At 38.4% G+C, this 24,401-nt stretch overlaps 3 protein-coding genes across 4 annotated transcripts; 2 read left to right on the top strand and 1 right to left on the bottom strand.

Annotated features, from left to right (window-relative positions):
* Nucleotides 1-46: 46 nt before the first annotated feature.
* On the bottom strand, nt 47-6,008 carry ndor1 (NADPH dependent diflavin oxidoreductase 1). 2 transcript variants are annotated; one of them, XM_008324447.3, is made up of 15 exons: nt 5,874-6,008; nt 5,320-5,459; nt 5,139-5,216; nt 4,934-5,031; nt 4,666-4,764; nt 4,220-4,321; nt 3,632-3,835; nt 3,100-3,227; nt 2,724-2,935; nt 1,978-2,085; nt 1,696-1,810; nt 1,445-1,591; nt 1,225-1,343; nt 351-442; nt 81-225 (listed from the first exon to the last, which is right to left on the bottom strand). In XM_008324447.3, the coding sequence occupies exons 2-15, from the start codon at nt 5,452-5,454 to the stop codon at nt 81-83; spliced, it is 1,782 nt and encodes a 593-aa protein (XP_008322669.1). In that variant the 5' UTR covers nt 5,455-5,459; nt 5,874-6,008. The 2 variants fall into 2 exon arrangements, with proteins under 2 accessions (XP_024917739.1, XP_008322669.1); XM_025061971.1 differs by lacking the exon at nt 5,874-6,008 and having other exon boundaries at nt 47-225; nt 5,320-5,454.
* Nucleotides 6,009-6,519: 511 nt separating this feature from the next.
* On the top strand, nt 6,520-8,979 carry psmb10 (proteasome 20S subunit beta 10). The gene is made up of 8 exons (XM_008324445.2): nt 6,520-6,694; nt 6,869-6,962; nt 7,044-7,141; nt 7,555-7,695; nt 7,786-7,901; nt 7,993-8,051; nt 8,198-8,349; nt 8,595-8,979. The coding sequence occupies exons 1-8, from the start codon at nt 6,636-6,638 to the stop codon at nt 8,704-8,706; spliced, it is 831 nt and encodes a 276-aa protein (XP_008322667.1). The 5' UTR covers nt 6,520-6,635; the 3' UTR covers nt 8,707-8,979.
* A 129-nt stretch (nt 8,980-9,108) lies between these two features.
* On the top strand, nt 9,109-23,655 carry ythdc2 (YTH domain containing 2). Its single transcript, XM_008324443.3, has 29 exons — nt 9,109-9,459; nt 10,486-10,605; nt 10,686-10,776; nt 10,969-11,162; nt 11,922-12,124; nt 12,218-12,384; nt 12,808-12,910; nt 13,031-13,187; nt 14,189-14,296; nt 14,391-14,542; nt 14,631-14,754; nt 14,924-15,050; nt 15,929-15,994; nt 16,262-16,383; nt 16,502-16,598; nt 16,714-16,801; nt 16,868-16,948; nt 17,034-17,116; nt 17,219-17,324; nt 18,198-18,317; nt 18,430-18,702; nt 19,108-19,234; nt 19,302-19,501; nt 20,273-20,462; nt 20,555-20,658; nt 20,748-20,867; nt 22,401-22,555; nt 22,752-22,887; nt 23,433-23,655. Exons 2-29 carry the CDS (start codon nt 10,503-10,505, stop codon nt 23,493-23,495), a joined length of 3,660 nt encoding a protein of 1,219 aa, XP_008322665.1. The 5' UTR covers nt 9,109-9,459; nt 10,486-10,502; the 3' UTR covers nt 23,496-23,655.
* Nucleotides 23,656-24,401: the final 746 nt, after the last annotated feature.

Here is a 24,401-nt window from a genome sequence, read left to right as displayed (position 1 = left end):
TATAGATTTTTTCTTTTTCTCTCTTTTCTTTTTGCAACCTGAAACTTCTCAGTCACTGCATAAGAACCGTGGTCACATGATCAAGACCAGGTTTCACTCTGCAGTCGTCCTGACTTCTCCATGGCTGTCAACATCTGCTCGGCCTCTCCTGCAGACATGCACCCCTTCTGCTGGAACGCGTCTTTCAGAGCGTCGCACACGCTGGTCGGCATTTGTTTAGCATTGCTTCGTGGAGACAGAAATCGTATAATCAGCAGACAGATCTGATTCTGAGGTGAGCTTTTATCGCAGCTCCACTCATACTTTTACACCAGGTGAATTATTACATCAGTGTGTGACAGCCAACCTACCCAGCAATGTAAAAGCAGGCGTGTTTGTTGGCGATCAGGTCCCACAGGAGCTCCGAGTTCTCCTTCACGCGATGCTGTACGTAAACCTTGTCCTGTGAAAATATTGTTGGGTCAGCAGTGAAGTCACTGACCAGCAGGAAATAACCTAACAATAATAACATTTAACACTGAAGGAGATTAGTATTTGTTTAAATGTTACTCGAGGGTTATCATTTTTTCCAGTTTGGACCATTGTCACTGGAATGTACTCTATATTAGCGCTGTAGCTGTATGTGTATTTGCCCCTAAATCATACCAAACAATTTTATTTTTTAAATATATTTTATATATGCAAACAATTTAAAAAAAAAAAAAAATTTATATATATCTATTTTTATATACATATACATATGTATGTTCACCAACATATAGTATATATGTATACACACCTGATGATTTATATATACATATATACACACATGCGGTATGTATATATTTGTGCATGTATTTGTGTAAATATAAACATTTACACATATACATGCACAAATATATATACACATGTGGTATGTATGTATTTACATAAGGATCTTCGATCATATCAGCCAATATTGTCCAGATATTGTGTGCTCAATATTAGCATAATCATTATCTGTGAGAATCTTTATTTGTTTTTTCCTCCGATAATGAAAACCCGATAACGCAATGCCTGGGTTTCGCCAGATGATGGCGTATATGAAAGTGGAAATGAATTAGTATCACTGCACACAACGTGTCCTCTGCCTTTAATCCACCGTCTTAATGAAATTAAGTTTTTGGACAATATTGACATGTCGGATATGGGCAAAAAGTTAGTATTGGATACCCCTAGTTTTACTGTAGTGTGTGTGTGTTCTACCTGATCACGTGAAAAGGCAGTGAAGAGTTTCAGTTGTCCTCTCTCCATCATCTCCTCCCACTCTGACCTGAAGTAAAAGTCTTTGGATTCGAAGCGGCAGCCGAAAAACAGGACGTGGTCTAAAGAGTCGGGTGGAAAAAAAGTAGGAGGATGAGACAGAGAGTCACATGACATCACCTGACCAGGACCAAAAACAAGACCTAAAAGTTCAGGACGTCACCTGTTTTTCCCTCCGACCTCCTCTCCTGCAACGCTGACCTGAACGGGGCTACACCAGTGCCAGGTCCAACCATGATCACCGGCGTGTTCTGGTCTGTGGGAAACCTCAGACTTCCTTTCTTCACCCACAGGGGTACAGACACTTCACCTGCAGCGCCACCATGGGGATTGACAGTTGTTGTGTGGAAACATTTCTAACGAGATATATTTTAACAAGCGAATCTCTCCGTCAAGTGTGTTGCGGGTGAAAACCTTTGTGCGGGTCCAGAGAGGCCAACCACGAAGAGCAGAGACCGCGCCGAGGTTTATACAACTTGGTTTTGTACTGAACGACGGCCACGAGGATCTGGAGCCTGCCTGGATGAGCCTGAAATGAGATTTGAGGATCGAAGAGAAACATTCAAAATTATTCTTATTTGTTTTTAATGCAGTGTTAGGTTCAAGCAGAAACAGCAGTCGATAAGAAAAGCACAGGATGTAGGGCAGTGGCAGAAAAAAAAAAGAGACTTAAATGTACGAAAACTGATGATTTACCTTAAGAGAGGAGGCGATGGAGAAGGAACGAGGCTGGATCTCAGGGAAGAGGTCCAGGAGATGGTCCACTTTGAGCTCTGCGGTTGTGTGAGGAAACTCTGCCAAAACCTTTAACAACATGAAGATGTCAGAAAGAAGTTCTGTGGATTTTTTTTAATAACAGCTTATGCCTTTTTTTCCTGGGGACCCAAACCTTCGCTTTTAATAACAGCTTATGCCTTTTTTTCTTGGGGTCCCAAACCTTCGTGACCCAAGTCAACACATTATTCGTAAACTCCTGGGAAACATGATGCGAGACGACCCAAAAAAAAACCCCTCTTGCGACCCACCTGAGGGTCGCGCCCCAGTCTTTGGGAAACAATGTTCTAAGTAGTTTGCGAGTGGAGCAGACGAATACGTCATCACGCAGCGCTCTGTTCAGAAGACAGCTTTGTTTACATTTGTTATGGTTGGATTGTTGTCAGAAGACAGCTTTGTTTACATTTGTTGGTTGAACGCTGTATTGGATTGTGATGTCCTTAATTATGATGTCACCACTTTGTTAGCGTAGGTACTTGTGTGCAGTATGTTAGTTTCGACTTTCGAGTGAACATCGAATTACGTAGCGCTGTAGGTACAGAATTCCAACGAAAGTCAAGGACACTGTATATTAAAAACTGCACTTAAAGCTGCAGGTGATGCAAACACCCTGCTCAGGATTATCAACAGTATTTGTGTTCATCTGTGGTGCAGTTCTCAGCGGTCACCTCCAGGGCTGTGCGTCGCGGCTGGTTGCAGTAACTGTGCAGCTCAGACTGACCGGCAGCGGAGCTGAACTCTGCTAGTTTGTCCCGCTCCAGCTCGTTGGTGGCAAAGGTGGACAGAAGTTCGAAGAAGGAGCGTCGAGGTACGGCAGCAATGTCCAAGAACTTCTCCACCAGGTGGCGCACAGAGCATGGTTGCGGAAGCCTGGCGGGAACTGAGGAGACAAGAAGTTTTGTGGAAGGTCAACAGTCAATTCACTGTTTTTCTTTTACACTTAGATACATACAGTTCAATCTATACAGTTCCCCAGCCTGCGATCCACAATCACAACCGAGAAATTGCCGAAATGGTCATTGAAGGTGGCTGGACCACACAGACCTGCAGTATTTTCTGTGGCTCTGAGCGTGAACGTCGCCTCAGGATCCAACCTCAGCAGCTGACAGAACTGTTGAACGTCTTCTGGTGAATTACAGGGATGCATCATCACCACGTCACCAGCACCAAACCTGAACAACAGAGGGCGGCAGATTTATGACGAGGAAAATCTGGGCAGTGCTATGTCAGCACATTTGGACTGGAGAGTCAGACAGCAGCTCTTTAAACAAACGGCACACGTCATAATAATAAACAAACGCTGAGGAGTTCCAGGGCTTTTTCATTGATCTGCTCAATACCGCCCCCCTAAGATCAACAGATCAATATGTAACAGTTCATTAATTTTCTTCCACTTTTCTGAGGTTGGCTCACAGGGGCAGCAGCTTAAGCAGAGGAACCCCTCCTTCCCTCTCTCTCCAGCTCCTCTCCACAGGGAATCATTTTATCATTTTATAATCTTTATTCTTTATATTCTGATGCAGATTCATTTGTTTCTCCCTCTGAATACATAAAAATACCATTTAATGAGACTCACTCAATCCCAGATTCGCTGATGTCGAACTCTATGAGCCTCACGTCCTGAAAGTGCGACGCCTCCGTCACTCTTTCGTTGGACACCAGTTTGGCAGGAAAGGGCAGAGACTGAGAGGGAACGGCGTGATCTAAAGAGAACCCTCGTCTGTCGTGCAACTCCTCTTTCACGTCATCAAGGAAGTGGAATGTGTAGGTTGGAGGAAGTCTGGAAGTACAGAGAATTAAAAGTAGGACAGACAGAAAAGGCAACAAAAGGAGGGAAGCCTTCCTTCCTTCTTGTCTGATTAAGTCAGTGGTTCTCAATTATTTTTTTGTCATGTCCCCCCTTGGGGACAGAAATGTTTTCACGCCCCCTTCAACCCACACCCTTCGAATTTACTATTGTGAACCTGATATTTATTATCTCTACAAACCACTGTATGAGTTGCTGCCCCCTAGTGACTGGAGGTTTGTTATCATTCCAGCATTACAGCAGTGGTACACTTATGTCCAGCGTGCCATATTCCACTGGAAGACCCTCATGACCCCTCCCCTCCCCCCAGGGGGTCCCGCCCCACTATTTGAGAAGTACTGGGTTAAGTGTACTCACGGTTCATCATCCCTCAGAGGAGTGAGAGTAGCCAAAGCCGGGTACAAGGCAAATACCTTCTGCCACAGAGACGTGAGCCACGGATCTATCACAGCATCCGCCCTGTTTCCAAAAGCACAATGTTAAAAAAAAAAGAGGAAAAGAACTCTACTTAAAGACCCTAAATCAAGAGTGTCAAACTCATTTTAGTTCATGAGCCACATACAACTTAAATAATCATAACATAATTAACTATAAATAACAAAATAAATTGTCTTTTTGATGCAAAAAAGTACATTTGATACATTTCTATATTAAATCAAATACAATTTTACAAAACATTTCCTGAACATTAAGTGTTTGTGTATTTTTTCAAAATGTAGTAAGTGGGCTGGATTGAAACCCCAAGCGAGCAAGTATTGGCCCGCGGGCCGTATGTTTGAGACCCCTGCCCAAACGCTTCTTACCCCAGGTCATGCTGGTCGTCTGCGAGACCTACAGGCAGCAGCGAACCGGCCCCCAGCTGCTGCAGGCGTTTGTGGAGTTTTTTAGCCACAAAGTTAAACCTATGGACCAAAGAATGTCAAAGATAGTTGAGGTGGTACACGTTAGTGAAACATCTGTGTGACATGCAAGTGGTCGCAACCCACATGTTGACACAAAACTTAACAGGAAGAGTAAGCAGTGACCGTAATGCTGTGTACCAGTATTGTGGTAATGTCAAAGGGGACTCACTTTGGATAGGACGAGTCTCCCAAGCCCAGCACAGCACAGTCCAGACGACTGAGGGATCCAGCAGGCAGAGATTTCCTGAAGAGAAACCTCCAGAAGTTCTTTGAAAATTTCACAAAAAACATACAAGGTGTTATTGATGAAATAATGTGCACCAAAGACCACCATGCTGCACTTTTGTTCATTTTTGTTGTGCAAATGTTATTACTCTCATGTTATCAGGGGGGTCTCCTTGACCTGTGGTGGCACATACAAAAACCACCAGAGACTCAGAGATCAGGTTGGCCTGTTGAGAAAGAGCAAATATTTAAAAATGTACATTGTACATTCTTTTTTTCAGAGCTGTGCAGAGGTGACGCTGTAAAATTGTAGTGTATATGTACACCTACCACATTATAACTGTCCAAAGCCAACACCTGGAACTGTATCCTCTTTCTCTTCGCCTGTCGTCCAATCCTCTGGGCCGTGTCCTGGGCCGTGCCAGTCTGACTCCCATAAAGAACCAGGAGTTTGGGCTCCGACATTGGAACTAAAGTAAAATACTCAGTGTTATATAAAGTAACAAATTGATACCTTTAGTAGCGCTTGGCTATCATTTCATTAAGATTCTTGACATTATTATATCTAAGTTTGTGTAGATATCATAATTCACATGTTTGTATGTGAATTCCTGTTTTATTGAGCCTCTTAAAATGAATTGCGCTCTAAAATCTCCAGCTTAATTGTTACTGAGATAATCGTCAGTATACTGTTAGCATCACTGTCATAAACATAAAAATAGCCTTAGTTTACAGGTCAGGACTATGAATGAGATCCACACTGTCTGACTATTATCAGGTGACGTTGCTAACGGCTAGGTAGCTAATCGGACATTGTTATAAAGAATCCTGTGCGTTTGGAGATGTGTAAAGATCTAACAATAATAAAAACAAACATTACTTACTGCGGTTTAATGTGATGTTTAGAATAGCCTTCACAAAACGACTAAAAGCAAATGCAATGACACTTTGACACAGTCACACTATACGGCAACTCCGTTCCGACTTGTGATTGGACAGAGTACCAATGCTGCATTCAAACACTCGAAAATATTGGAATTTTGAAAACTACCCTGAAACTACCCGTTTTCTATTACAATTGTACTACTATTGACTACTTCAGCTGTCACTTAAGTAATCGTAATGTGTTGTGTGCGTTCTTTTTCTTGTCCTACTGCTTATTCAAGATACCCTAACATATATTTCAGTCAGAAACTGCAAGTTTCATAACAACTATGTTTCATGAACATTGGTTAGTTAAAGAATAGCTAGATTAATTTGAGACAAAAAGACAATCAATAGCTTTTAATAGCCAAAAGCTAACCAAAACCTAGTCCTTAAAATGGCAAAATGGAGAAAAGGTTGTTTAAAAGGTAAACAAAAAAGCAATGAACTAAAGTTATGTAATTATACTATTATTATTATTATTGTATTGTTATTATGCAATTATACTATATAAATGTGTATAAGAATAGGATATACAGTATATACATCCTATTCTTTTTGCAGAGAAAATGGCAGGTTAATTCCAGTTCCTATTATTTTTTACAGTGTGCAACAAGGAGGCTGGGCAATAAAAGTGAAAGTAAAAGCAGAAACCTGCTTCAATTGCTGACACACATACACAGAAACTTCTTTTTCCAAAGCGTCTTTATTTCTTTCTAAAAATGCTTCACAAATCCAGCGACCTTCAGGATGGAGGTTTTTGTTTTGAAAACAGTCACAGGTGAGGATAAACTGCAACTTCTTAGTCACAGGTGAGGATAAACTGCAACTTGTTTTATTTTTTTACAGACCTAAACTGTGCTCACAAGGAAGTATAGCAGTTCGTACATACAAGGTTACAACATAACAAGCCAACCGTGTGTGAATGTTCTCTAAATCTTTTAATGTCTTTTAGGAATGCTGTGTTGGAATCCAGCATGTCTGAGTTAGGCTATAAACCTCCCAACGCCAGGAAAACAGGAACCACCATCGCTGGGCTTGTTTTCAAGGTGAACCTTTGTGAATTTCGATGTGAGCCTGCGGAAACGTGTTCAGATGTTTGGTGACCATTGTGTCTGCCTGTTCCTTAGGACGGAGTTATTCTGGGAGCCGACACTAGGGCGACAGATGACATGGTTGTGGCCGACAAAAACTGCTTGAAGATTCACTGCATCGCTCCAAACATCTAGTGAGTAGAAGCAGTGAAGACAGTTGTCTGTAGTGCCCTCACTCGGGGTCCTTATTCAATGCCTATTTTGTACCTCAACTTAACTTTTTGTAATTTATGTCATTGTTTGTCCTCAAGTATGTCATATTAACCTGATAGTAGTTTTATCATTTTGTGTCCTCTTCCCCAATGTCCTTAACTGCTGTCGTCATCTGTTGTCTTACTTTGTATCCTTGCAGTTTGTCTGCCTTGAGTCCTTTCTTTTTATTCCTTACACTCACTTTCGCAATAATCCGTCTTATTTAAAGCCCTCTCTCAGGTTTCTTATGTCTATGCTCTTTCAAAATTGTAATGTGAAACAGCAAAAAAAAAAATTGCATAGCAGAAAAAAGCCATGCTTAGAAATCGAATCTAATCCGCACCTGGCCCTGCAGCTGTTGTGGAGCTGGTGTTGCTGCAGATGCTGAGATCACCACACAGATTATGGCATCCAACGTGGAACTGCACACACTCAACACTGGACGACCCCCGCTTGTTGCCATGGTAACCCGGCAGCTGAAACAGATGCTATTCAGGTTTGTTTAACCTCTGTGAGTTCTTTTGTCATTGACTGTTGTGACACTAAACACACCTGACAGTAAACAATAATTTGTGTGGTCACTCAGATACCAGGGTCACATTGGTTCATCTCTGATTGTTGGCGGAGTGGATATGACAGGAGCTCATCTCTACAGCATCTACCCTCATGGCTCCTATGACAAGCTGCCCTTCCTCACCATGGGTGCATGGATGTCTTAAATTAATCAGATTTGAAAAAAAAAAGAAAAGAAACAATGATGTAAAACAATCATGTTTTTTTTTCTTGGTCTCAGGTTCTGGGGCTGCAGCCGCTGTCTCTATTTTTGAGGACAGATTCAAAGCAAACATGGAGGTTGGTTTGGTTGTGTTTGTGCCTACTTTAAACAGTCTGATGTCAAAAATCAATCCATTTTCCAATTAGCTTGCAAAAAATGGTTTATGTCTCAAATTCTACTTATTCTACTTCTACTAAACCCTCCCTTGCTTACCTTCTTTTAGCTAGAGGAAGCAAAACATCTTGTGAGAGATGCCATTGCTGCAGGGATTTTCTGTGACTTGGGCTCAGGCAGCAATGTAGACTTATGTATCATCACTAAGAATGGAGTGGAGATGCTGCGAGGATACGATAGGCTTGCAGTTCGAGGCCAAAGGTCAGTTGCACTACAAACTTCTGAGTACACGGTAAATGTGTTTGATTGATTAGATTGTATCCAAATACAGTGTCTAAAAAACTTTTAGAACTGTTCCGAATGTATGTTTTGTGAGTAAAAATGAATAAAACCAGACAATGTGCCATCTTTTTGCACATTTCTGTTCAAGTATCATTGCAGATTATTTTTATTATTATTTCTGTTTATTGTCAGTAAAGTTTTAATTTATTTTGTTTATTTTTTAGGCTGGGGAAATACCAATACAAACAGGGCACCACAGTTGTTTTGACCAAAACTGTGACGCCCCTCTCTCTGGAAGTGGTTGACGAGTCTGTTCAGGTCATGGACACCGACTGAAGCACAATATAAGAATATAAAAATACAGTCTGTGTGCCTTATTATGTGTTCTAATTATTAGGTAGGGAAGACTGTTTAGCATCTTTTTGTATCATTATCTGTATGTGGTATTTTGTAATAATAATAATTTAAAAAAATCTTGTGTGCTAGGTAAACAGAAACTTCTGAGTGCATCATTAGGGAAGTCTTTTATCCGTAGGATTACAGCTGACAGATGACATTAAGAAAATGGCAATATTCTAAAATGAATAAATAAATAAAGTCAACTCAAAATATATTTTCTGAAATTGTAAGTCATATCTGTTAAGCCTCTGGTTGCAACTCATTAAACATATTTTTTAATTATCTTGTTAATTTTTTTCTACGGTAAATATAATGAGATTTTACGAGACAATAGTTCATATTAAATACTACTATATGTCCCAGAACTTCACTGAGCAGCATAAGTTTTTTTTTTATTATTATATTGTTCGGAAAATCTGTATCAAACATGTAGCTCTTCGTATTACTGAGTGCCCTTTACAGCAAGTAACTATCAGTTTGAGAAAGGTTGGTGACCCCTGCTGTGGAGCAAAGACAGCTACACTGCAAAACAAGTAAAGTTTTATTGTGAAAGAGTAAGACAGGAAGTTATGATGATAGCCGCTTTAACTGTGCTGGCAAGTACAGGAAAAAGTTCCCAGCCGTTCGTTAATTGATGTAATTTTCTGTTAACCAAGTCTCAGCTTCCATTTATCATATTTTCTTAAAAAGGTAGGACACGATAAGTATTCTGTATTTTTTTATTCACTGTTCGATGTGACTGTTCGAATTACTACATATAAAATGCGCGTTTTAGTGTAGTTAAAATGACGAAAACGTAACTGCGTAACTGTTCACGTTTAAATTCTTCTTTCTTACAAGAAAGTTATAAACACGACGATTTAAGTTACTTAATATTTTTTCACAAAGTGAAAACCGATAAACACGACGATTTAAGTTACTTAATTTTCACAAAGTGAAAACCTAAGAAAGCAATAATTATATTTAAAAGTAACGACAAGGCAGTATGAAAAGTGAATGCGTTAATTGAAAGTAAGATTTCAAGATGGCGGTTGTACTTCGGGATGATGCAGCATGATGATGAGCGGGAAAGAAGTACTGGAGTCTTTGGGAAGTCGTCAAAATAACTAACTGGTTAATCGGACGAATAGTATTGGCAACCTTATGAGATAAACTCTTGTGGTTTATATTGACACAGAAATCACAATATTAAAGGGAAAATAAAATAAAGATGTACAAGAATACAGGTGTAAATTTATGAGAATAGTCGGCTACAAGTTGATACGTTGTAAATCTTAAAGTCATAGCAGTACGAAAATATTGTCTTGTTACTGAAGGCTTAAAATACATTTTAAACATTAAACAACATTAAAAAAATAATTTAAGATGGAGAAAATATCTTAAAAACACTGCAAAATTCAAAGAGTATTTGTATCAATAACTTTTGCTTGACATTTTGATAGCAGGTCATACTCATATTTGATAATTATATTTCAGTACACTTGTCATGGAGTTTCATTATATATATATATATATGGTTGAGGTTAACATTAAGCAGTGTGTAACTTCACAAGACAGTTCACGTTTACTACATTTGTTAATTAATAACTGATCTCATTATTAATGCTGACCATTATTAATGATCTAGTAATTGTATTTAATTTTTTTGTTATCCTCAACATGGCCCCAATACTTTGTTGTACAAATAGTACCTAATAATTCAGAGCACTCTTGCAGATCCAGGACCCTGAGCCATGAGCCCAAACACAGCTCAGCTGAATGACAGTCATGTGGAAGAAGAGTTTAAGATGGCAGTGGAGCTTTGTTTGGAGAGGTTTCAGTACAGTGAGCAGAAAGGTATCATGAACTTGTCCTGTCACCTAATGTTCCCTATATCAATGCCTTTACGTACAATATTCCTTTTTCCATTCAAACAGAACTTGAGTTTCCCTCCTGCTTCAGCGGTGCTGAGAGGGCCTATATTCATCGAATGGCTCAGTCCTTAGGTTATATTTCTAGAAGTAGAGAGTAAGTTGTTTTTTTTTCTTTGAAAATCATCAGTATAGTACTGTGCATTCCACAGCTTTAGGTGATTATGCATTGTTCTACCATTTTCTGTGTTGCCCATGGGCGTGAAAGCAATGAAAGATAGAAACCATTCTGTACAACAAGAACTAATATTAATGATCAGTGAATGATGTTTCTCCTTAATTCACATAGGAGGGGATTGGAACGCTTCATTACTGTTTGGAAGAAGCAGAGTGAAGGGAAATCACTGACCACTGCTCCAATCACAGTCTCTCACAAATCTGTACATTTAATTGTTTCTCTCCTTGAGAAATTTCCTGTCAGATATAGGGAGGATACTGATGGTCAGTTTAGTCCTGAAAATTGCACAGTACCTGTACAGACTGGTGAGTTAAACTTTTCTTAGTGCATTATTGTACAATAAACAACTAATTTAGCAGTTACTGTTTGATTTGAAGCATCTTGTAGATACATTTTAGTTGTTGCTGTATGTAAAAGGAGAAGCAAAATAAGGAAATGTAAAATTTACGAGTTCTGTTTACCGTTTGGTTTACCTTTTAATATAAAGGTTATTTTTCTGAAGAATGCCACGTGTCTAGTCCAGTTGGTTAATTGTTGGCCTGAATGATTTACCATGACAGTGCAACAGTGTTTTTTATGGTTAAATGCCCTATAACTATTATATTATGTTATTATATATAAAATGGGGCTTCAAGATACGAGCTACCCGAAATACAAGTTATGAGTAAGAAACTTTTGCAATATTTTCCTTTCCGTGATATGAGGAAACATCGAGTTACGAGTGCCTGTTGAACTGTCTCTCGCTGGGTTATTTTACTCTTTTATATTTATGTTTTTGATATTTAGATGAGGGGATTGTAATTTAATTAATTAATAGTATATTGCTGAGGGGCTGGAACGAATTAATAGGTTTTTAATGGGGGAAATGCATTAGAGATACGAGCGGATCGACATACGAATGCTGTTCTGGAACAGATTAAACTCCTATCTTGAAGCCCCACTGTATTATATTATCTTAGACCTAATTCTGTTCTTTATACAATGCAATAAACTGCATGTAGCCAGTTAAAACTTATGCTATATGGTTAGTCAAGGATGTGAAAAGGTATTCTTCTCTTCCTCAGACAACAGCCGGGAAAAATTCAAACCAACAGGATTTTTACACAACAGTACTCCCTTGGTGCCCAATAAGAGGAGTCCGTCAGAACTGGAAAGCTTTCGATGCTCCTTGCCGATCCATAAATATCAGGATGAAATTGTCAATCTCATAAAAACAAACAAAGTGGTGCTCGTGGTTGGAGAGAACGGCTCTGGGAAAACTACACAGGTTGGCACATTAACTGCCAAGTCACATTTCAGATGTTTCTTGTTCAAAGAACAGGACAAATGATAGATTTTAAATGTTGTGTGCTTTGTAAAGATTCCACAGTTCATCCTGGACGACTGCTTTAACAGAGGTGAGACCTGCAGGATGTTCTGTTCTCAGCCCAGACGTCTGGCTGTTAGTTCGGTGGCTGAGAGGGTGGCAGCAGAGAGGGGAGAGACTGTGGGCCAGACTGTGGGCTATCATATCAGACTGGAAAACAGGTGAAACACTAAAAAACAATCAAGGAAACTAGTTTGATCCTAGAGTAGCTTAAGTTGCAACATTTGTATTACTTGCTTGGATTAGCTTTTACTAGCTTTTTTCTTGCTGATAAATGTTTGTTTTTTTTTTTTCTGAAAACAAACTGAATTCATCAGGTATGTTAGAGAGCTCTGCAACTTACTTAATTAGTAGCCTTAAATAAAGTCACTAATTGTTGTGATGTTGATTTAAATAACCTGCATGTATTTGTGTGGAAAAATTCCACTGCGAAAAACACTGCAAACGGCCATCACATTTTTTTATCCTTTGCACCATACTTTCAGAATCCCTGATTTAAATATATACATTAAGACTTTACTGCTGACCCTACATTTTGTAACCTCCAACTAATTTATACCTGGTTTGATAATTTGATACGTCAGAATTTCACCCAAGACACTTCTAACATTTTGCACCCATGGGGTTTTGCTGAGAACACTGATGACTGGAGATGCCAGCCTGAAAACTGTCACACATGTCATCCTGGTAAGCATCATTACGAGTTCAACATTATACAGATTCAACTTTTTGCTGTGATGTGATGTTTGTATTTCTGTCTTGTTTACTTTCTATTTTGTTGTTTCCAACTTGTTTCTGTTTATACAGGATGATGTGGATGACCGTGATGATATGACAGACTTTCTGCTCACTAAGATGCGAACTATGCTTCAGAAGATCCCAACACTGAAACTGATCCTGTCCAGTGCAGCAGTGAATGTAGACCTGTTACGTCAGTACTTTGGCACATGCCAAGTTCTTAATGGTAGGTAGCCTTATTTATGGATAGAGCACAAGCGTGTCATAATGTGTTTGTCTGATATAACTTTGGTCACATACTTTTAACACTGACAAAAAATGTGTTATCCTGTTCATTTTTATCCTAAAAATCAATTTTAAAAAAACAACTATTCTCTATCCTTTAGAGTAGGGCTGCACGATTATGGCCAAAATGATAATCACGATTATTTGTATCTATTTTGAAGTTAAGATTATTAATTGTGATATTCATTATGTTAGGTAGAGCATATTTTTTACTATGAATATTTATTTATATGAAATAAATATAAATCATAAATAATTAAATAAGATTTACCCAGGACTAGGGCTTGGTGATATGCATGCAGTCATGTCCCAATATTTTTTAGCTGAATAGCGGCCGAGACACAAATACTATTAACTTAGTCTTAAACACAAATGGCAAGTTCACTTTAAGAAAAAATATTTTTAAACACAAATGGCAAGTTCACTTTAAGAGAAAAAAAAATTATTAACAAACCTGATCAAGAGGAGTGCAGAAACAAAATACAGTGCATAAATGCAAAAATAAATACCGTGATGATTGAGGAGGCCTCCTTGTTGTGGGCGGGTGCATCAGCAGTTGTAACCAATTATTAGACTAAAACATTGAAATATGCCAACTCTGATAATGTTATATACTCAAAATGGACTCAGCAACCTAATGCAGAGAAGGTAGCTTACTATTTTTAGGTGATATGCCATGTTTTGCAGTTGCTGTGATACGCACACTGTTGCTTGCAAACTTTAATTCAACTTTTTTCCTGTTATTTATTTTTGTAAAATACTGCCGAAGTCTTTGACATGGTAGAGGAGACTGACTGTAAATGAAATGCTCAAAATTAAATAAATATTTAGCAAACCACGTGACCTAGTCCTTCTAGTAGCTTTTTAAATTTGTCTGTCTGTAGGTTGGGCTAATGCAAAATAGTGAAAACATTATTTTGTATCTTTTCTGTTTTGCACTAGTCACAGGAAGGCAGTTTGAAGTAAAGGAAATTTTTCTGGAGGACATTCTGAAGCTGACATCCTTCAACCCCCCAGCCATACAAAAACACAAGGATGAAAAAATGAGAAGTTGGGAAACTTTGTCTTATCTATCCATTAAGTCAAATTTACCAAATAGATGAAGGCATGAGCTGAATGTTTTTTTTGTGTGTGTGCACTCCAGGGGAGAAGCAGTCAACATGTTTCATTGACTCTACTGAGGGAGTAAAGTATGGTGGCATTGACAGAAAACAGAACAGGACTGCCAATGGAAATACACTGGACAGAGAGAATAGCACCACCACCAAGCATACAAGCTTACCACCAAGCTTACAGGTATAATTGTATGCATGGAACAAAAAAACTCAAAAATGTGTTTTTGGCAAAGATCCTTTGAAATTATCGTGAGATTTTCTTGTCACAGACAGAGGTGACACCAGAGCAACTGATGCAGGAGATGGACTACTGCATCTCCAACTGTTTCTTCAGTGAAGACCTGGATTCTTTTAATCATCTGTTTGACCTCATCTGTAATAAAAATGCTAACGGTATGAACGTCAGCGTAAGCTGTTTTTACTTTTTGTACTGCAAATGCAGTTATACATTAATTCAGAAAACAATTCAAATTGCAGAGATGTGTGTACATTGAAGTCTAAATTATAGGCAGGTCCCAAATGCTTTAGTATTTGAATCCTAACAGTTTGTTTCTGTATGTAGTGGACTACAAACACAGTGACATGGGAGCCACACCTCTGATGGTAGCAGCCAGTCGGGGGCTCCTCAGTCAGATAGAGCAGCTGCTCAATATGGGTGCTGATGTCAACATCAAGGCAACTAATGGATGGTGAGAAAAATTTAAAAATCCCACGACTACAGTCCTCCTATTCGAACATGTGTATATGCCTATTTTGTTGTGTTTTTGTGTTGTACCAAAGTTAAAATTGTGTTAAATAATTAAGCAAGTGATTTTTTTTAAAGATGAGATAACTATTCAGTCATTGCACAGTTATAGTTTTACCACAGGACAACAAACTTACCGTCCCACATCAGTGCAAAAAAAAGGGTAGGCAGTCATACAATTGTATGAGATCATTTACATTCAATGCAGAGGAGTTCCAGAGGTAAAAGATGTGCTGCTGTTAACACTAAACTATCTGAATTAAAATATGATCAAATAATACATTGTATAAAGCTAGCCAGTATTTATAAAACTACACATCATGTATCTTCAAAGCATTTTATTGTTACTGTGTGCCTTGCTGATAAAATGATTAGTATGGATTACGATGCATTAAAATGAAAATTCGAGTGAAATGAAAAACCGAAGCTAAAAAGCAAAACATTGAAGTCAATTATTTTGTCTATTATTAACACCATTGCTTTTATGGCCATGATTGTGTAGTAACCTCACTAAAAAGGCATTGCAATTACATGAATTAATATTTATGTTTCAAATAATAAATCTGAAAAATATGTATTTAGGACAGGCCATTAATGCACAATACAAAATAAAATTAAAAGGACCAACTGGGCTGCAGAAAGATTGTAAAATTAAATATGTTCTCTCATAAAAACACTAATTGCATTTGGGTCAATGGCATTTTAAAATGTTCCCTGTAGGGCTACTACATAATATGGGTCATAATGAGTCATTTTTGACAACACTTTTATGGCTGAATATTCGGGGCATCCCATTTACTCTTAAACTCCATTTAATTTCAGGACGGCTTTGGATTTTGCCAGAAGCTGCCAACATCCAGATGCAGTGGATCTTCTCCAAGCCTCATTGTGAGTATAATATTGAGACAGGTTCTTATTCTCTGGATTCAAGGCTATAGGTATTTTTAAATGGTGTAATTCATGTCATAAGTTGTTATGAGCCAACTTAAATAATATAAAGTAAGTACAGGAAATGTTTTTTTAGCTTTATTGTTAAACATAGAAAAAGGTGCATTACCATGGTACCTAGAAGCAGCTGTAGACAAATCAAACTTTACCTTTACCTGAAGGATGAAAATTGACCCATTTATCACTGCGCCTCCTTGTAATATCTAGTCCTTTGAGCGAGGTGAATGTTTTTGAAGGGGAGTCTGGAGAGTCAGAGGTTTTTAGTGAAGACCAGGAGTTGGACCTCATCATGAATCTTCTCCACTACATTTGCTCCAACACCTGCGAGGGTGAGTTGCAGACTAGCAAAGAATTTACACACACCCATGTCTTTCAGACACATTAATGATGTTAGTCAGAGAAATATCTGGATTATTAGGATCTGAAGTTCAGTTTGCGTGTCTTCAGGAGCAGTGCTAATATTTGTAGCCGAATACTCTGAGATACTGGCCCTAAGATATCGGATTCTATATGATGACCAAAGATTTGCTGCCCACAGTGAGAGGTAAATAAATACAAATATAGTATAAATTATAGTAACTCGGTTAAAGTGTTGCATTCTATTCTATTTATTGTGACATGAAATATTGTTTTACAAATTAGGGTTTGCTGTGTGTCAGATTCCAGGTGTTCGCTTTATATTCAGACACACAGACTGTGGATCAGAAGACGGTCATGGGTGCTTCAACGCCTGGAGTCAGAAGAATTGTAAGTCTGTGCATTCCTCAAATGAGCTAAAAAAAGCAGATTTAACTTGTGTTTCCCTGCTTTTAGATTCTTTCTACTAACATTGCTGAGAGCAGCATCACCATTAGTGATGTGGTGTTTGTTATTGACACAGGAAAAGTCAAAGAGGTAGGGTCACCATAACAAGTTACAATAACAGCACACGACTAAAAACCGTCTGGTCAGTAATCAGAGAACCTTTTTTTGTTGTTAGATATCTTTTGACAGTGTGAGTCATCTTTCAGTTTTCAAGAAGGGTTGGATTTCAAAAGCCAGTGCCCTGCAAAGGAAGGGAAGGTAATAACCAAGGCAAAGCTTTTTCTTCTCATTATTTTTCACTCAATAAAATTTGAATAAAACGAATCTGAAATATATTCTGTGTGTGTGACATACTGTCAGAGCCGGGCGCTGTAGACCAGGAATCTGCTTCCATCTCTTTAGTCTCTCCACCTTCAGCAACATGGAAGAATTTAAGGCATCTCGACTGCTGCAGATACCACTGCAGGTAAAGACACATCACTCTTTTTAGATTAAATGTGAAAATATACAGTATATATATATATATATATATATATATATATATACTTTATGACCAAAAGTATTCACTTACCTTGGAATAATGATAATAATGTCACACACAAGTTGTTGTACTGTTCTTATGGTTACATTATCATTGGCACTGACCTCACTGGCAGCAGTGCGATTTTTACTTTCAATAACTGGATGATTTGAGACATAGCCTTCACCGTCATTTTCAACTCCATCATCATCTCTTTGATGATGGAGTTGAGACATCGGTCACACTGTCAAGACAGGGAGATGGTTCACTCGCTGAGCTTTCCTCCTCACGCTGGGGGCTTTTTAGTCAACATGTGTCCTGTGCTTTTAACATGTTTTGACGACACAAAATGTTTTTTCACTTAAAAAAAATAAACAACGGCAACACTTTGTCCCTCAAAACGGTGGAGATTTTAAGCAAAAAGGAACCTCTGCTTGTAATAATTTATAATTTTACAGGTCCGGGAGCAGAGACTCCCTAGGCAGCCACCATTCCGTTCGCCGTACCCACGTGACTCTCTGATTGGTCACTAATAACATCTAACTAGTTTTTATCATTTAGTATAACGAATTTGGTTTGACTGCTGATTTGTAAATAGAATTTCACTAATTGTCGTATTGTTTTCAGCAAAATGTTCAGCCAAAAAATGTTACTAACATTTCACTCAGACACCAAACAACATTCATGTGCATAAGAGTAGCATAATTAGTTCCCCAAACAACAAACAGTTTTAATTTACACACACTTCTAAATACACACCTGGAAACTTAAGGTTAATATTTGCACCAATCAACTGTGTTGCTGTGTTGATTTTTCCAGGGACTGTGTCTTCAGGCCAAATTGCTGGTTCCCTCGTCCTGTTCAGTGGCTGACTTTCTGTCCAAGGCTCCCGAGCCTCCTCCAGCAGATGCCATCAGTAAAGCTGTGCAAAGGCTAATGGTTAGCAAAATGAACACATTGCTGTCTTTTTACAAAACACTGTATATTAATATATGTTGTTGGATTATGAGATGTAATTTGAAAACTGAGACATAAAAACGTATGTCTTCAGGTGATAGATGCTATGGACCAGGATGAAGAGCTGACTTTCTTAGGCTGTTACCTGGCTGATGTATCCATCAAACCCCACCTGGGGAAGATGGTGCTGTGCGCTGTGGTGCTCAAATGTCTGGACCCAGTGCTAACCATTGCATGTATACTAGCCTACCGAGACCCCTTCATCCTTCCGACCGAGGGAACTCAGAGAAGAAAGGCCCTGCTCTGTCGCAAACATTTCTCTTCCAGCAGCTTTAGTGATCACATGGCCCTGCTGAGAGCATTTCAGGTAGGAGCAGGAGGAGGAATCATGTCGGAGTGAAAACAGGAAGGAAATGAGTCAAGGACATGTTATTAATGTTATTAACTGAAAAAATTAACACATGCAAGGATGGTATGTAAAAATTAGGGGTGAGGGTCAAACAAGTTAAGGTTAATAATGGTACTAATCATAAATTGAAATCCAAACACACAGGTAAGAATGTTAGAGAGGCAGTACTTCCATCGACTGTTGGCATCTTACCTGGGCAAATGACTTTGACTTTGATTTAGTTTGATCCAAACTAAATAACAAATATTTTGCAGGTGTGTCAACTTATAGGGGGCTTAGTCATAATAATATTTTAAGACAGGAAAATCACTTTTGATCTTAATCATTTTTTTCCCTCCATGTGTGATTTGTTCTTGTTGTCAGGCCTGGCAGAGGGCTCGCCGTGATGGATGTGAGAGATCGTTTTGTGAGAGGAACTTCCTGTCTCAGGCCACCATGGAGATGATATTTGACCTGAGAGTTCAGTTGCTGGGACAACTGCGTGCCATTGGTCAGTAAAGCGGTGAATTTTTGGTTCAAAAATATCAACACGTTTTGAATTGTCTCATTTCTCCCAGGGTTTGTGCGACCTCGAGGAAGCAGCAATATCCATGAATTAAATCAGAACTCGGAGAACTGGGCCGTCGTGAAGGCAGCTCTTGTGTGTGGCATGTATCCAAACATGTTCTATGTGGACCAAAAGACCTTGCAACCTTTGAGCCACACAGACAGAAAAATCTACTTTCATCCCACATCAGTCCTCAACCTGTTCAAAGAGGTAAGAAAACATTTGGCTACTCCAATGAGGTTGAGCATTTAGAGAAATATATAACTTGTTAAGAGATCATATGTTCACATGTTTAATGAGGTTTAAATTAGTGGAATAACCCTGACTTTAATGACAGCTTTCGTGCGTCTCACCAGAGAAGATGACCTCGTTCTTGTGAACCGCCGTATTGGAAATTTTAAGGATGGAAGCAACCTTACGCTTAATGTATTCCTCTCCCAGTAAAGCCAAAAATTAACCCTTCTTTCCTCACTCAAAACTTTTCTTTTCAACTCTTTTTGCATGGTCAGTAGTTATTTTTTTTACCAATTACTTTTGAGGTACTACTAACGCTGTTTTTGCCATTCAGCTTGACCTAAAGCAATAGGGTAGTGATGACCAGAGCAGTGGTTTTTATACCTTTGCTTGTTAAGCAAGATTTGGTTCAGGTGTCCACATAAATCAATACCTCAATAAGTAGAATGAGGTGTGCTTGTGTTGAAATTCAACAAACACTAGAATGGAATGGCTGTTAAACATGTAGAGATGCTGATTTCAGAAAAAAAATTGAAGTGGTCTCTTAATTTCTTCCAGAGCGGTATGTATGGAGAGCCATTGCTGTATTGTGCCTATGAAATTGTACCTGACTCAAAGCAACATTGTTTGATTTTTGTAATCAAAACCAGCGTGCATAACAAATTTCTAATTTTGTGAAACATTCACCTCAATACATGCACGGGTTTGTAACCATACTGTGATCTATGTCAATTTTCTTCTGTACAGATCAAGCCTGCAAAGTCTGCTGAGATCTTGCCCACCAGCTGGTTCATATATGATGAGATTTGTCGAGGAGAGAGGAGGTCCACCGTCCGCTGCTGCTCTTTGGTGACTTCCTTTACCGTGGCCATATTTGGAGGTCGTGCCATGTTGCCTGGTTCTCCTCTACAGGAATATTCTATACCCAGACCAGTTGGTAAACAATCAAATCTTTTTTGATTTTCAGACATTATTAAAGTGAAGATGAATGTTAAGTTAAGGACCATGTTAAAGGAGGCTTGTTTTCAGGTCTGTCTTGTCCAGACAGTCAGCTGGAGGACAGTGACAGTGACACAGAGGACATGGCTGAAATCAAAGTAGACAAGAGTTTCTCCTTCCAGGCTAACACAGAAGTAACAGAACAATTGCCTTTTTTTTTATAAATCAATCACATTACTGCCCAATGTCATTTATTTTTTATATATATATATATTTTGCTCAGGCTGCAGGACTCTTGAACAAACTGAAGCAGATGTGGCAGAGTTTATTTATCAAAAGGATACGCTTTCCCTCAAGGTCATATACTCAAAGAGAAGAAGTTATACTGCAGATCCTGGTGTCGGTATGTAGTAATCTCCTTTTATATATAGCAGTGGTTCTCCAACTTTTTCTACTCTGTACCACCTGAGAGAACATTGAGCTCTCTGAGTACCACCATGATGACCAACATTACAATTCCCCTGGTCGTTCCACGTTCAACTTGCAAGTGATCCCATGATTCCGTGCTGCCTGTGCTCACGTGAGCAACAGACTAGCATTGCAGCAAAAAAAATAAGTAAGTAAGTAAATAAATCAAAAGACCTGACATCCTATTTCATAAACTCACAAGTAGCTACACATTTTTCTAAATGTTATATTAATTGTGCATGGTACGTTTCAGTTGTATTCAATTGAAAATGTAAATATGAAAATATGAATTTTCCCCGCATACCACTAGAGAGCGCTCGCGTACCACTGGTGGTAAGCGTACCACAGTAGAACTGCTAATATATAGCGACTGTCATTTTAATGCATTAAATGCATATAACAGTAGAACAGTATTATTCAGAGTTTTTATTATCTATTATCCTTTTTACTTGAAATATCTCTGTTACTATAGCAGCAACATGCTATACTTGCTATACTCCTTGATAACCTGTCCTGCACTCTGCTGCTGTTAACGCTGTGAGTTTCCACACTGTGGGACCAATAAAGGACTTAGTATCCTATGACGCAATAACATGTCTGTCATATGGCAGCAGCTGAAAATGACCAGGAAAAGTCCTGTAAAAGAGTTTAAAAACTGAGTGATTCTGACACATAAGCAGGGTTGACTGTTTGGTGTGAACCCATTGTTCTGAAAACCTGATCAACTTGCTTTTAGGAGATGCCAGCAGGGAAACCTGGAAAAAGTGATTCTAGTCACTAATTAAAAGCCTCACTGATAAGATATGAGAAATGTTTCTCACCATTAGGCAATCATTACAGAAAATGGAAAATAGAACTTTTGACATTGGTCGTTCTTGTACACCTGAGTTCATTCAGAACAAATATTTCTGAATTTAACCTGCCGGTTTTTATCTTTACTAGTCATTCCCAATAACTGCTGCGGTGCCATGAGAGATCACCAGGTGTAATGTGAACAATCAAATTCAAAATGAACAATTTTCTGCAAATAATGTGCCTACAGTGACAGACTGAACAGTTAAAAAATCCTTCACTTGGTGGCAGCAGATCACTTTTAAAACTATTTTAAAAAATCATCTTTGTTTATTTGCTTTTTCTGTAATTCCTAGAAATATATCAGCATTATGCTCAAAACTGAATAAGTCAATTGTGAGTAAACTGAAACTCACAAAACAGAAGAACATTGTATTTCTTTGCATATACTATTTTGTGACATTTTTATTTGACTGTGATTTTGACTGTGATTTTTTTCTCATGTAAAATATAGTTTATTCTAGTGTTGACTCAACTGAGAAATCTCTAAATACTTTAACAAAAAAAACACATAAAATTAAATCTTCCTCTATGGACTTTGGTGGGGGAGAGTATTCCATGACAGAATGTTGAGCACTGCTGATTAAATCAATTGATTTCCCTGTGTTGTCCACAGGTGTTAACTGAAGAGGAGCAGAGAGCTGGTCTGCAGCAGCCTTCTGGGATTGGCCAACGGCCATGGCCAATGGCTGTAGGAGATTTCCCTCAGACCTCTGTGAAAAACTCAGAGAGCAGCAGCCCTCAGACTGCAGCTGGCTCTGACCCGGACAGGTTTGAAGTGTTCTGAAAGGATTGTCCCCAGTATAACAACAATATGAACAGACTATTGTGCAAAATTACCATCAGAAAAATATTTATGAAAATATTATACATTCATCAGTAGAATCTAGGTCAATGTTAAAAGGCTGGGCAGGTGACGATTGCACACTTATTATCTTACAGCTGCATTTCCACTCATGTCTTCCAGGGAAGCCTCAGGTTTGTTTCAGGCGAAAGCCTACAGCAGAGATGTTGCTTCACTGTGTAGAGGTCAACTCTCTGCTGACCTGTGGATGTCCTGCACTCTGACCCCCAGAAGTTCCCCCAATAGCAGTCCACAGGAGGTATTTTTATTCTACCTTTAAGACTGAACAAATAACTGATATATACACGTGAACAACAACACCTTTCCGATGAATGCAAAGTGTCTTAAACAGGTGTACCGGTAATGAATAATTATGTTTTTAAGTGGGTTGTGTTAAAAAACACAAATTATTTACAAGAAAAACAAGAAGAATCAGCTCTCCCATTTCTTAGAAACAGTGGGTACTTGTCAGTAACTAGTACTAATTCAGTTACTACGTGAGTAACTATCTTTTTTAATCAGCCATTGGTCTTTTATTATTAATAATAATTTATAATAATTACTTTTATGTATATATGAAACATTTGAACTATGTGAAATATCACTGTTTACTCAAAAGTTATCTGACACGTTTTGCCTTTTTGTTTTACTTAAAATAATCAAATTTGAACATCTTTTACTCAAAAGTTATCTGACACGTTTTGCTTTTTGTTTTACTTAAAATAATTGAACTTTTTTTTTGTACTTCTGGCCACACAAATGCTGCCTAGTAAGTTGTAAATTTGCTCTGATGATATATTTCAGACAAAACAGGGACTAGAAGCTGACCTGCAGGAACCCACAAGGATCAGCTCCTGGATCCTGTGAGAAACACTGACTCTCAGCCACCAGAGAGAGATGTTTGACCAGCCTGTCAGTCTGCCACTCTGTCAACCACTATAAAATGTTTTACCTCTGTTATCTTCTAGTTCGTTGGTTGGTATTGACTGTGATACAGATATGGACATATGGTGTTGTCCTGGGGGGGGGGAAACGTTACATTTATTTAACATTTGAGTAAAACACAGCCTCTATAGGCCAGATTTTATTGAAAATATAGACTAAAGATAAAAGTTAACTATCAACTTTATACCCTGTGGGGCAATAGTGTTTTTGTTCAGTCTAATTTGGGGTAAATGGCCGTGGACGTTTGATCAAAAGTTGTTCTAATGTTTTTCCACTGTTCTGCAATGAAACTAGAATACTGTTGGCTGTTGCTAAACAGAACTATTCCTTATGTTTAGCTACTAGTTAAAGTTGTCACTCCTTTTTCTGAATGTTGAAGGTTCTTAATTTCCACTAGAAATTAAAAAAAAGGGAAATAAACCCTGACCTTGTTGACAGACTTCTGTGTTTATGTCAGTATGACGACATCAATAAACATGAATAAAATGCATCCTAAAATACTGACACATCCTCCATCACTGTCACGTGAAGACCCTTTGTCTCAGTCCCAGTTTCAGTTTACATACAGTCACGCTGATAGATTAGCAAACAGCCCTAGGGAAAATATTCAAGACTTGGGAAAATAGTTTTGAAGTCTTTACAGCCAGTGTTTTGATCAACAGGTGAGAACATGTTTAAACGCTATAGTAACAGGCTTTAACAACGTATTAACACTGAGAGAAGGAGAGTTAATTTAACAGCTAAAGCAGTAAAATCCTTTTAAAGGGCTGTAGGAATTACCATAGGACAAACTGTTCTTTTTTCTACAGTAGGATTACTACACCAAAA

Source organism: Cynoglossus semilaevis, chromosome 14, assembly GCF_000523025.1.
Source record: "Cynoglossus semilaevis isolate Cse_v1.0 chromosome 14, Cse_v1.0, whole genome shotgun sequence".
Taxonomy (NCBI): Eukaryota; Metazoa; Chordata; class Actinopteri; order Pleuronectiformes; family Cynoglossidae; genus Cynoglossus; species Cynoglossus semilaevis.
Note: the sequence above shows the minus strand (reverse complement) of the source record. Positions and strands in the feature narration are given on the sequence as shown.